Source organism: Lineus longissimus, chromosome 1 (genome assembly GCF_910592395.1).
Source record: "Lineus longissimus chromosome 1, tnLinLong1.2, whole genome shotgun sequence".
Lineage (NCBI taxonomy): Eukaryota > Metazoa > Nemertea > Pilidiophora > Heteronemertea > Lineidae > Lineus > Lineus longissimus.
In genome coordinates this window covers 6,400,873-6,412,538 of record NC_088308.1, presented here as the reverse complement: position 1 = coordinate 6,412,538, position 11,666 = coordinate 6,400,873, and the positions used below count along the sequence as shown (strand labels likewise).

The window sequence follows — 11,666 nt, the reverse complement described above, 5'->3', positions numbered from 1 at the left end:
TTGAAGATTTCCGTAAAAATTGTGTTGTCGCAATGATTAGTGTTGTGGAGCTGAAAGGCTTTGAAGCAGATCCTCTTGAAGTGGATCGTATACAAGTTTCTCCTCAAGACATTCGGCTTAACATATTAGAAGGTGATCCATATTCTGCTGATTCCTTTTTGCTATTGCTTCTTCTTGCGACTTTTGAAAATGAAAATATAGTTGCCTTCCGTTTGCTGGGCGAAAAACAGAACGAATTACATGTATAGTCGCATGCCCTTGTTGCGGCTGGTGTTTCCCGCAAAATTTCCTACGTTCTGCACACTGGCAGGTGTGAAAAGAAGAAAAGATGTATCTCCCAGCTTCATGAACCCAGCACGAGTCAATATATTCAATCAGCCACCAACATGGCCAAACTACCACGGATTTCTGCCAGAATAGCTCCATTTCCACCTGTTATGCTAGTTGACATCTCAATAACCGGCTGTCCATGGGCATGTGGTGCCTTGTAGCAAGGCAAGGAACAGCATTGGTGCCAGGGGTAGGCAAACATGATCGATTGATTTTTCTATAAAGGGTCAATCATCTTTGGATGTGTTGAGTGGTGCCTTGGGAATCCCAAAACGGAATTAACAGAGAATGCCACTGGTCGACGCCGAGAAAACAAAACGTTCGGTTCTCTCTTGACGGATTGTGAAGACCTCCGTACATGTACATCATGATCATGATCTCGTAGACATTTACTAGCTCTATGTATACTCCCGGTTTAAGAAGCCGTTTTTATCCGTTTTCCGAATAATTAAGAATAATTTTCCGGAATAGTTAGAACCGAAAGTTGTTTATCATTTTCAGTTATTTAGGTATGCGGCTTCGGTTGGAGTTTTCATAACATGATGATTGTACAGAGACGCCATTTCTTCTTCTTCAGCGACGCCAGAGACCCCAGAGACGCCATTTAATATCGTGCATTGTCGAATCCCCCAGTCCGAGATAATGTTCTGCTGCATATGGCGCTCAATCCAACGAGCTGAGTGGAGTCACCTACATGTTGGCTTAAGTGAAGGCTGACTTTAAAATTAAAGCACTAAAAATGAATAGAAGATGTATTTTCAAGTAAAATGAATAATAATATCTAAATTGTTGATATCATCTGTATTCTTTGCTAAGACTCAATCCCATCTCTTTCTTTCGAGAAAAAAAGTTAAAATGAAACAAAACGCAACTTTGGAGAGACGCAACATTGAACTTTCCGCAAATATCATATTTCTCTTGTCGCTGGGGAAATAAAAGAAGCTTTGCATCATTAATAACAATCGTTACCAGCGGCACAGAATGGCAGAAACAACATTGGGTCATTTATATCCATGAAATGACTGCGTTATGCATGGCGCACTTTTGGCAACATTTGAAAATAACGAAAAATCGTCGTATTGTGAACAGTAATTTCACCACACATCAATCATGGCAATCACATGGGGTGTACAAAATGTAATTAATTTTATTTACGAGTTGCGCGTTAGGGAAAAGAGGCATTTCAAGTAACTCTACCCGACATCCGACATTAGTGCACTTTTTGGGGAAACCACAGAGACTTCCTCAAAAAAGTTCGGCCTCGGGTCCGCCCGCCACGTGAGATGATATTTGGACGGATATGAGGCACCTTGACCGCTACTATTCCTTCTCAATGCTGCAAGTGCGCATCACCCTGCACCCGCGTAATGTACATGCGTTATCAAAGGCCAAAACGATTCTTCTTAAAGCGCTATTTTTATTGCAAGTTTTTGAATCAAAATCAACGACATTATCAGGACCGTCAAGACGATAGTTGATATCAATCGGAATCTTTATATCCGCCGAACCACCGCAGAGGTGGCGATACCACGTGACCAGTGCGACACTAAATTGCGACGGGCAGATTGATAACCAGTTTCTGAGAATTTGTGACGTGTAACCACAATGTATAGTTTGGTAAGACCTACTGTAAAATTTAACCTTACTAACTTAACTTACATACAAATGTAGTAGAACAATGGGCGAATGCACGCTTAGTTTTTCTTGGCGGGAATGGTATATACGCGACACTGACAAATAGCAAGGGCTGGCAGTTTTCCGATTCTATGAAATGTCACAGGACTATAGCCTACATGCAAATGTCAGGAAGATTGACCTAACTGGAAAAGGCGATTGCCAAGATTTGATATCTCATATACCCTACATATAAATGGTGAACTATAAGGATATGAGGTACTTCTGACAGATTAAATTCAAGGCCAGACTCCTTTATGAATGCCGGCGGCGTTTTGCCGTTTCGTTTATTTTTACAACAAAAATTCACTCATTAGTGGCTTTTTTCATGGCTGCCTGAGTTTTCATTTCAATTGTCCACTCTTATTCACAGCCACTTCCAAATCCTATCCTTCACCATTAATATAAAAATAATGTTCCCTTAGCTCAAACCCGTTTGAGGAGACCTGTCCGCCATATCCATAGCAAAGTCATCCGAACTCGAGCTGAAGTATAATCTCAGATAAAGGGAGGGTTCACTAAGCAAGAAAGTCATTATATTCAGCCTCGAGCTAGGATTAAATAGCAAAGACTTGGAGACTTCTCCTCAGGCTTTATCTCTTATACGTTCTTCTTCGTGTCGTCGACTTTTATTGATGAAGTACGGACGGAAGATGAGAGTAGGGTCAACTCTGTAACATACAAGGCAAGGTAAGGCTGGTGAAGAACACTTCAGTTAGACAGGGTACACGCCCGGACGGCAGCCCGTCTATGCATATTGATCAATATCGCATTTTATGAATTTAAATCCAGAAAGTAGAAGACTAAGTATATACTAGAATAAGAAGTTTTAGACGGAAAATGAAAGATGGTTAATTTCGGTTGCAAGGTTGGAGAGGACATCTTCGGTAGCCTCCTATCATACGCCCAGACGGCAGGCTCTCCAAATTGCTTTGAACGACATCAAAAACACATCATGAAATTTGACTGTAAGTTCATGTATTTTTCAACAGCGTTCATTCCTCACGGTGTTGTCGTCTTTTGCTAAAACAAGAAGCAGACGATGATGAATTGAAGGAGGCAATTAGGCATTCGTATCAACACACGGCAGCAGCGCTCATCCACATTGCTTTTCAGAATTTGAAGGAATATATATATAATGTCTTTCGAAACAGTCTTCCTTCTTGGTGCATGCGTGTTGGAGAGGGCGAAGGGAGATGACGTGACAAAGGGGGAGAGGTACCTCAGTGTAGTAGCGGTCAATTAGTCTAGACGGATAACCGTCGATCAACTTAACTATTATTCTCCAACAACAAGCCACTGGCAACTGGCGATGACAGAGATGCTCACCTACAGCTTGGTGAGCAAATTATTGTACTGCTTCAATCTACAGTGGCCTTGTGGTGACGTTCTATCCCGGGATCTTACGAATAGACCCAAATTTAACGGAACTTCAAGCAAAATGTTGAGAGTGACTATCAACAAACCGCGGTGTAAAAAAAGTTTGAGTAGGCCCTAAAGTGCTTCTGTTTCGGAGTGTTTCACTGAAAGACAGAGTCACTCCTGTCAGTCATTCTGTTTCCTTCATTTGAATGGCATTGTCTCCCTAAATGTTTATTGAATTGAAACAAAGAAATGAGTGGAACAAACAAATACGTCCCTGTTATGACCAATCATTTTTCGAAATTGCTCGCCGGTAGGCCTACCCGATGATGATACCTATAGTGGTTATCTCCCAAGAAAAAATGTCAGTGCTGCTCTCTATGAGAAACGCTCGGAACAGATCCCCTTCGTTAACGACAAAAATTTCGGCTTGAAGACGTCCTTCTCCCCTTTCAACTATACCTGGGCTGTAGAAATATATGAATGCTTATTGACGTGGATCAGAATCGTTCCATATAAGTCGTTTATTGAATGATTCTTTTTGAAGAGGTGGAACTTTTGACCGACAGAAACTTTAAGAACTTCAACATTTTGTTCTAAATTAATTGCCAGAAGCAGGGTTTCAACCCATGCCGGTGCCTTGATACCCACACTGTGACTTGTTAGCCTAAGACCTATTAATAAAACACGAGTAGCAAATTCAATGCCAGAAAAGAGTACAGCCGGTGTAAAGCTCATAAATGGGCGAACCGAAGACGAGAGACGGGCGATAACGCGATTCGTTTTCACGGTCACTACGGAAAAGAGCAACAACAACTGCCGACGACGATAACCCCTAGTCATTTTCTTCCTTGTTGATATATAAAAAGTCATCTAGATCGCTATCTTTCTCATGTTTTGCTGCAGTAATTGTGATTTTTAAAAAGTCCATATGATGGGAAATTCGCCTAGCGCAAGTGACAACGAAGAAGATGATACGACTTCTCATGAAGACGAGAAAGTAAGGGACCTTTTCTTTTTGACACTTCGTTGGCTTAAACTGCATGCATGCACTGTACATGTACATGGTGGTGTAAACGGAAAGATAGTCCCTTGAACTGAATTGCCGGGACTGTCCTACCTGTACAATGCCAACGAGTCAAATGACACTGACACTTACACTCGTCACACTGGTGTGTGGGGCTTCAGTTTTAGTTTCACTGCCAACTTCAGACAAGACGTCAGATTCAGTCAAACAGTACAGACAGTGTCATGCAAAAGGGAAAAGTTGGAGATCTTTTCAATTTAATGATATGATGCAATGCAAATATCACACATGAAATAAGGACAACATTATACATGTCTGTGACGGGGCAAATCTTACAATGACTCATTGCCACCATGCAGGCATTGCCATTGACTATACCCAATTTTTCCAATAAAAATTGAATACTAGTACTCATAGGCCTAGGCCTTTTCGAAGAAGTCAAATCAGCGCCAAAACAAATCAAATGCGCACACTCAGAACATGTCAGAAGGCCTAAAGCCGGCTTCGGACAATGCCTGGAGACATGGTGATCCTTTGTTCAAGGCGAAACACATGAATGGTCGGGGCCAAAACAAACTTCTTCGAATTCGTCTATAGGAATGACACTTGGAAGCTATGTGCGCAATCTTCATCATCGTCAATCATCGATCATGATCAGTCAAAGTAACATAAACTTAATCTCTTTGGGAAATTTTCTGTATATACTCTGAAACATCGGCATATTCATGCCGATGTTCTTTTGTGGGGTTTTTTGCCTCTTCCTATAATTCATTATTTACGCTAATTTTGGCTCTTAACCTCTTACTCCTTGCAGGATGATAGTTTTGATGATGACATTATTGAATCGTCTGAAGCCGACAATTCCTCTACCGGTATGTATTTCGTTCTTGTACAAATGACCATCATCACTTCTCGATTTGCATACTGAAATACTGCTTTGAGCACTTAGAGAAGACAACACCAGTACAGCATCTGCTTATGGTGTTCATAACACTTGCACTTTTAACTGTGTAGTTATGTTGCTCTGGTCCTATCCACTGGTCTTGTTAATTGATAATAAGTGGTAAGTGTCATTCGGTTTAAACTGTAAAAATTGAATGACTTGGAAGTGATGAACTGTTTTAGTGCTGGCTCAAAACAAGGTGAGGGCAGTGTCGAGAACCATGATATAAACTATCTGTGACCTTACTTCTGTTATCCATGTTTATTGCTTACAGATATCAACAACTTTGGGGTAAAGGAACACAATGTGACTGCACAGAAGACAGACAGTGATGGTGAGTTGAGAAGGCACTAAAGCACCCTGCAAACAAGCAATTGAAATTGCAGCTTACTGCGATTATAATTGCTGCCATGTGCGCCAAAGGATCTCCTGTCTGCGGGTAAGACTCCCACCGCAAACAAGTGATTATTGTCGCTGGTGATTTAAATCGCAGTTCAGCCTAGAAACATCACGGCAGCAAATGCAGTGAACCAGTTTAAACACTTCTCAAACCGTGAAAACCTATTACAATGTCATATAGCACTGTGGTATTTCTGTCACAATAAATAATAGGCATTTTCATTGGCAAAACAGTAAAACTTGATATAGCATTTGCTGATGTTTGACTTCTTTCTTTCTAAAACCAGATGAGAGCGGGCCACACACCTGCACAGACCTGAGTCAGTTATTTGACCACAAAAGCCTGAGACGGTTTGCATCAAAACTTAAGTAAGTAGGCCTGTGTCCTCAGTAATTTTGCCAAAACAATTGTGTAATGATCAGTAATTTATGACGGGGCTTTTTGTACAAGTAAGGTTTACACGAATATTGAGTACCATGATATAAAAAAACATCGAGCAAATGAAGTATACAGTACTTGCACAAAAAGAGTTGCATGTAGTTTTCTAAATGTTACAGCCAGCTGGCCGCCCAATCCAGCGTCAAGTAGAGTTTTATTGAACGTGTCTTGCCACCACAGTCGGTGGCAAGAGGATCCCTGTATGGGAAATCTGTTTCAGTTGTGGTACATATTTACTTACAGGGATGATGTCCCCATCAACGTTGTACAGCAGAACCATACTCATTTGGTGCGGTGGTTGGAAAATTCCAGGTCAAGGAATGAGGTAAGAGTATTTTAGGTGGATACATGTAGTTATCGATCAGCGTCATAGCAAATGAAATGGAAGCAGATCAAGACACTCCCAGGCATGCCAAACTTCGGTCTCTGGTGCCAGACTTCAGGCTGTTATAAAGTTGTTGCTGCTATCCAGTAGCACTTTGTAGAATCAGCAGCCACCTCTCCAAGTATCTCCCAACTTTCTGAGTCAAGGCCAGCCACCTCTCCGAGCAAATCTAGCCTCATGCTGAAGGCCACCTCTAAGCAAAGCCTGGTTTGAACTGTGAATAAAAATTACAGCTTCCTCACTGTGGCCTGGCTATTCCAGGACACCCAACTTGCCATGCTTTTAAACCAAGGTAGCTGCTGGAGTCATTGTACATGTAGCTGGGGAAAATCATACCCTGACTGGCTTCTAGAGAAAACCCTGATCCATGTTCGTTCATCCCTTCCAGGAAACCGTCTCCTTGTCTCAGTTCTGCGAATTTCTCTCCAACCGTTCAGTGGAGCGGGAGCAGGCTGTTCAATCCTTCAACCAGTTCGACACGGAGGGCGATGGAACAGCTGATGTGCTCACCATGCTCGAGGCACTGAATTCTTGTAGTGGACCAAATCTACACGGAGAACTCAACTACGTGATCAGGACACTGCAGGCTTGCTCTCTTATCCCTGGTGAGCTCATGACAGATTCCCTGCTCTGGTGATTGGTCACTGAGCCCCCCTCCCACCACCGCAGAACACGTGACTCACCTTTTCAAGATGCTGCCACTGCAACAACTGTGTGCTTATCAGAATAATCTGAGTGGTACAATGGTGCACTGACCACACCTAACTCCGTCATTCATATAACAAAGCAGCACCTCCAATTGGTGAGGAAAGCACTGTACCGTGATCATTAACAACTTAAGTTGGCAAAGTTAGCTTTGATCCTGGGTGATCACAGTTGCACTCATGATAATTGAAACTCGCGTCTGTCGGGGCATCGTGTCTAAAAATAATCATTGACAAATTTTTGCAAATATTCATATTTTTGTTTTAGGTTTCATTGATGTCTATTCTGAGGACAAATCTTCCAGCACTCAACATGGATTTCGAATTCTCAATGTAAGTTTTCCTTTTAAAGTGCGTCTTCAAGAAATCAGGCTCTCCTATTGTCAAATTGTCACATTGTCAAGTCTTAAATCTTTCAGTGCATAGAACAGTCACCTTAATAGCAATGAGTTGACAATTTCCAATGTTTATTTGCACCAAGGGCTTTCTTTGGAATTGGTGCCTATGTGAACATTTCGATGAATTTCTTGTCAAACTCCGCTAGGGTGGAGCCAATGTAGGCCTTTTAGAAAAAGAAAATAAGGGGCCTTTATTTCATGAATCTGTTTTCATATTTTTGCAGTTCTTGATCAGGAACCGTGCTTCAAGTAATGCGCTTCCATTTCAAGTGTTGGAAGGCTTCAGTAACATTTCCTCAATGAGACAGTCCGTGCTTACTTCGACCTTCTCAAAGCTCACTGAAATAGGTTGGTTTTCCCACTTCTGACATCTCTGTGGGCTAAAATTTCTTGAAATATTGCTAGATTCTAATTTCAAATCATAACACTGGTATACTCCAACTAGCCCAGTACTGTTGAACTGCCCTAGGCTATATCTTCTTTCTTTGTGTTTGTGACTCGGTGCCTTTAGAGTCAATTAGAAATCTCAGATTTACGAGCATGTCTTATTCAAATGTTCTGGAAATCAAAAATAATGAGATGATCAAGGTCACCAGCGATGTGTCCGTGTCCAGTTTGCACCCATGATGTTAAAATTGTATGACTGACTACTTAATATCCACTATACAGTGCTGGCTATCAAAAGTGCAAGGGAGCTGACCTCATTTGCTGTATGTTATTGTATAATCTTATTTCATTTTATTGATCTCCTTGTCGTTCTAGCCAACAAACAAATCAATGAGAACCTCATTGAAAACGGTGCCGAGCTGCGACCGCTTACGAAAACTTTCAGCAGAATAGACGTCTCATCCAACACAGCTGATTCAGGCCGGCTGACCAATGAGGATTTTGACTCTTACTGGCAGTCTGATGGGCTGGCAAGGTCGCACTGGATCAGGTAAATTCAAGGGCTTCATTTGAATGAGGAACCGGCGTTAAGATAAATGCCAGTGGCTGCGCCACAGTCGATCGTACCTTCTGACGCCATGACGTCATTTTCTGGTCTGTTGACTTTCTCATAAATCGGTAAGGTTTTCGAATCGAAATGCACATTTTCTAGAAATTGATGGTTTAATCCCGCCCAGACGGCTCGCTTCGATGCCGTTTTCGTTGATGACGTCACAACATGAACATTTTCGCGGTCGCGGTGGTTTACACTCAGCGATTTTATAATAAATCAAATCAAAAATGGAAAATTTGAGCTTTACATTTGTGATCAACAATTAAAAACGGACGTATTTCCGCAAAGTTGTAAATCACATCATAGTATCACTTTAAACGTATATAGATAAAACTCTGTAGAAAGAGGACGAGTTTGGTGTACAATTCTATCCCTATACATATAATGATCCGTGATAAGTCCCCGATCTCACCCTCCCTATTGTGGACAATGGTCAAACTGTAAGGCAATCTCCAGGAAATTTGAATCCAGTGAAAAGATTGGTGAAATTTAACAATAGGGAAGAGAGACCCGTATCGATCAATTTTACCGTGGTTGAACTTCATAGTGTTATCATACATGTAAAGATGCCTGGATGACTGAAATCGTACACCAGTTAAATCATCCTTATTCACAAAATCAGCAAAAATGAAAAAAATGAAGTGAAAATTTGTTGGGAGTTTTATTGTAGTTTGTTGGTTGATTTTTAGGTTGTGGATGAAGAGTAATGTTGTCCTTAAGCAGCTCTCTGTAGCGATATCGATGGGCGACCAGAGTTACATGCCGCAGTTGATCACTGTATCCGTTGGTCGGTCACCAAACAACCTAGTCGAGATCAAGGAAATCAAAATACCAAGGTAGGATTATTCTTTGGTGGGGAGTACACTTATGTCTCTGATGAGGTAATGACAGATTAAGATGAATTGTGTCCTGGCGGAGAGGTGCTGTCATGTACAAGTAGTATGGTTTGAATTCCCGAGCGATTGCAATGGGGCAGGTGAAGCAATGAATATATCAAGAATTAATAGTCTTTGTTAATTCTTGATATAAGGTATGGGGTATGAAGTACAGTTGATGTCATTTTGGAGCTTAAATGTCCTATGTTTTGCAATGGGATCACACGAGATTGACATTTTATTTAAAAGTAGTGATGAATTATTCATCATAATTTTTTGTCTTTGTTATTTCAGTCATGTTAAAGGAGATGTACAGCTGGTTGAGAATCTACAAACATACTACCGATGTAAGCTCGTGTTTATATTCAAGTTTCAATGAAAAAGGATGTCATGAAAAGGCCGAGAGGAGCCGCATGGCCCAATAGTTGACTCTGTTGGCAATCACACTAGTGGGCCCAAGTTAACGACACCAGTGGGCCCGAGTTAACGACACCAGTGGGCCCAAGTTAACCACATCAGTGGGCCTGAGTTAACCACACCAGTGGGCCCGAGTTAACCACACCAGTGGGCCCGAGTTAACCACACCAGTGGGCCCAAGTTCATTCTGGGTGTGAACGTGTATTTGCGCCTAAAAACTTCGATACTAAAACTGAATGACGTTCCAAAACATTGACAAATGTAGAGGTGTAGATCTCTGGCTTTCCATGATAGCTTTCTTACTAGTATTTCATTGCCTCTGTAGGTGTCCAGGTCACCATCCGCCGATGTCAGAGCGATGGTTGTGACACCAGAATCCGAGGCATCAAGACGCTCGGTTACAGAATCGTCAAGGATCAAGGTTTCAGCGTCCTCGATGCATCGGCTGTTTGGTACCTACAGGTGATGGCATCGACCGTCACAGCATGCAGGACATTGATGCCCAGTTTGAGATTGGCAGTATTGGACCACACAAAGTAAGTTGTAGTTGACAGTGCAGTCAGACCAATTGACAATTAAAGTCAAACTCATCTTGTAGTGTTTGTATCTGCAAGTAAGTGTAATGCACTGATTACTTTGAAGATGGTAGTTGAATTGAGCTCATTTTAAGAGATGTTCAGGCACAAACACAGCGAGAGGAGTATTTTGGAGTGCATCACACATCATATTTTTCTTGAAGCCTTTAGAGCAGGAAGAACTGTCTACATGTACGTGGTTTGGCCGTGAAGGTGTTAAAAGTTGCTATTACATGATGCATTTTGTTGTTATTTCTTTTATGAGGGATTTTCTAGTTCCTTATGATTCCTATTCAGAAATGCCCTTCAACATATGCCGCCCCTGTCCCTGTCCCAGGCGAGCTCATCTAAACCTCAATTCCTCAGTACACATGTACTGGATGAGATAGACAAGTTCTTGGCTGACGTTTCTGTGTAAGTATAATGTAATTCCAAGTAGCACTATTTTGTAGAAAAAGGAATTTGGGGCTCTTCTCTTGTGATTGGTTCATGCAAAACTGCCAACAGTCAGGCCTTGTGCAAGCCTTTCTTGACTTGGAGTCAAACCAAAGTTTGCGACAAAATCTTGGGAGTCCTTCAAGAAGTATTTAAGTTTACACTGTCAAAATTTAAGGTCCTGGGCCAAGTTTTATACTTTAAAAGACGTATTTGGGTAGGTCATCTGGTGCCCTGGGCAAAAGCTCTACCCTGTGATCCCAAAGTTATAGACTGTCATTGGGTTTTGTCTTGTTTTTCAGTGATGATAACAACCAGCTTGGCGGCAGTGGTCTGGAGGTCCTTCTGTCTCTGAGTCTCGCCAGGGGGCACGTGTCAAGCATTCTAAAGATATTGCAAAGTCTAGTCGAGAACAGTAACTTGTCGATTCCATGTGCCCCACTCTTCAAAAGCATGGTCAAAGTTAGGGAGAATTTCTACAAGAAATCTGGTAAGATTTGACATTTCACCAAGCACTCTCTCATGTCTCCGGTTTTGCAAAGTGTCATGCTATGATTATGCAGCAGTCAATCCGAACGTTGTAGCCACTTGTTAAGCGAATATTTTGTTCGCCTAGGATTTGGCACCACAGGATGTCATTACTGTTCGCCACGATATTGTTTATTCTCTCATTCATCTCTCCACTCCCTGAGATCGCCGTCAA

General features: G+C 41.7%; 1 protein-coding gene across 2 annotated transcripts in view; it reads left to right on the top strand.

Moving 5' to 3' along the window:
* Positions 1-4,195: 4,195 nt before the first annotated feature.
* LOC135487047 (zinc finger ZZ-type and EF-hand domain-containing protein 1-like) overlaps positions 4,196-11,666 on the top strand; it is a 30,543-nt gene continuing 23,072 nt past the window's right edge. For both annotated transcript variants that reach the window (XM_064770369.1, XM_064770360.1), the window contains exons 1-14: positions 4,196-4,366; positions 5,208-5,265; positions 5,611-5,670; positions 6,023-6,104; positions 6,418-6,499; positions 6,948-7,164; positions 7,532-7,596; positions 7,886-8,009; positions 8,424-8,598; positions 9,351-9,497; positions 9,831-9,883; positions 10,279-10,489; positions 10,826-10,942; positions 11,266-11,453. In XM_064770369.1, coding sequence (XP_064626439.1) covers positions 4,298-4,366; positions 5,208-5,265; positions 5,611-5,670; positions 6,023-6,104; positions 6,418-6,499; positions 6,948-7,164; positions 7,532-7,596; positions 7,886-8,009; positions 8,424-8,598; positions 9,351-9,497; positions 9,831-9,883; positions 10,279-10,489; positions 10,826-10,942; positions 11,266-11,453 — 1,648 coding nt within the window. In that variant the 5' untranslated portion in view covers positions 4,196-4,297. The remainder of the gene's footprint in view (positions 4,367-5,207; positions 5,266-5,610; positions 5,671-6,022; positions 6,105-6,417; positions 6,500-6,947; positions 7,165-7,531; positions 7,597-7,885; positions 8,010-8,423; positions 8,599-9,350; positions 9,498-9,830; positions 9,884-10,278; positions 10,490-10,825; positions 10,943-11,265; positions 11,454-11,666) is intronic.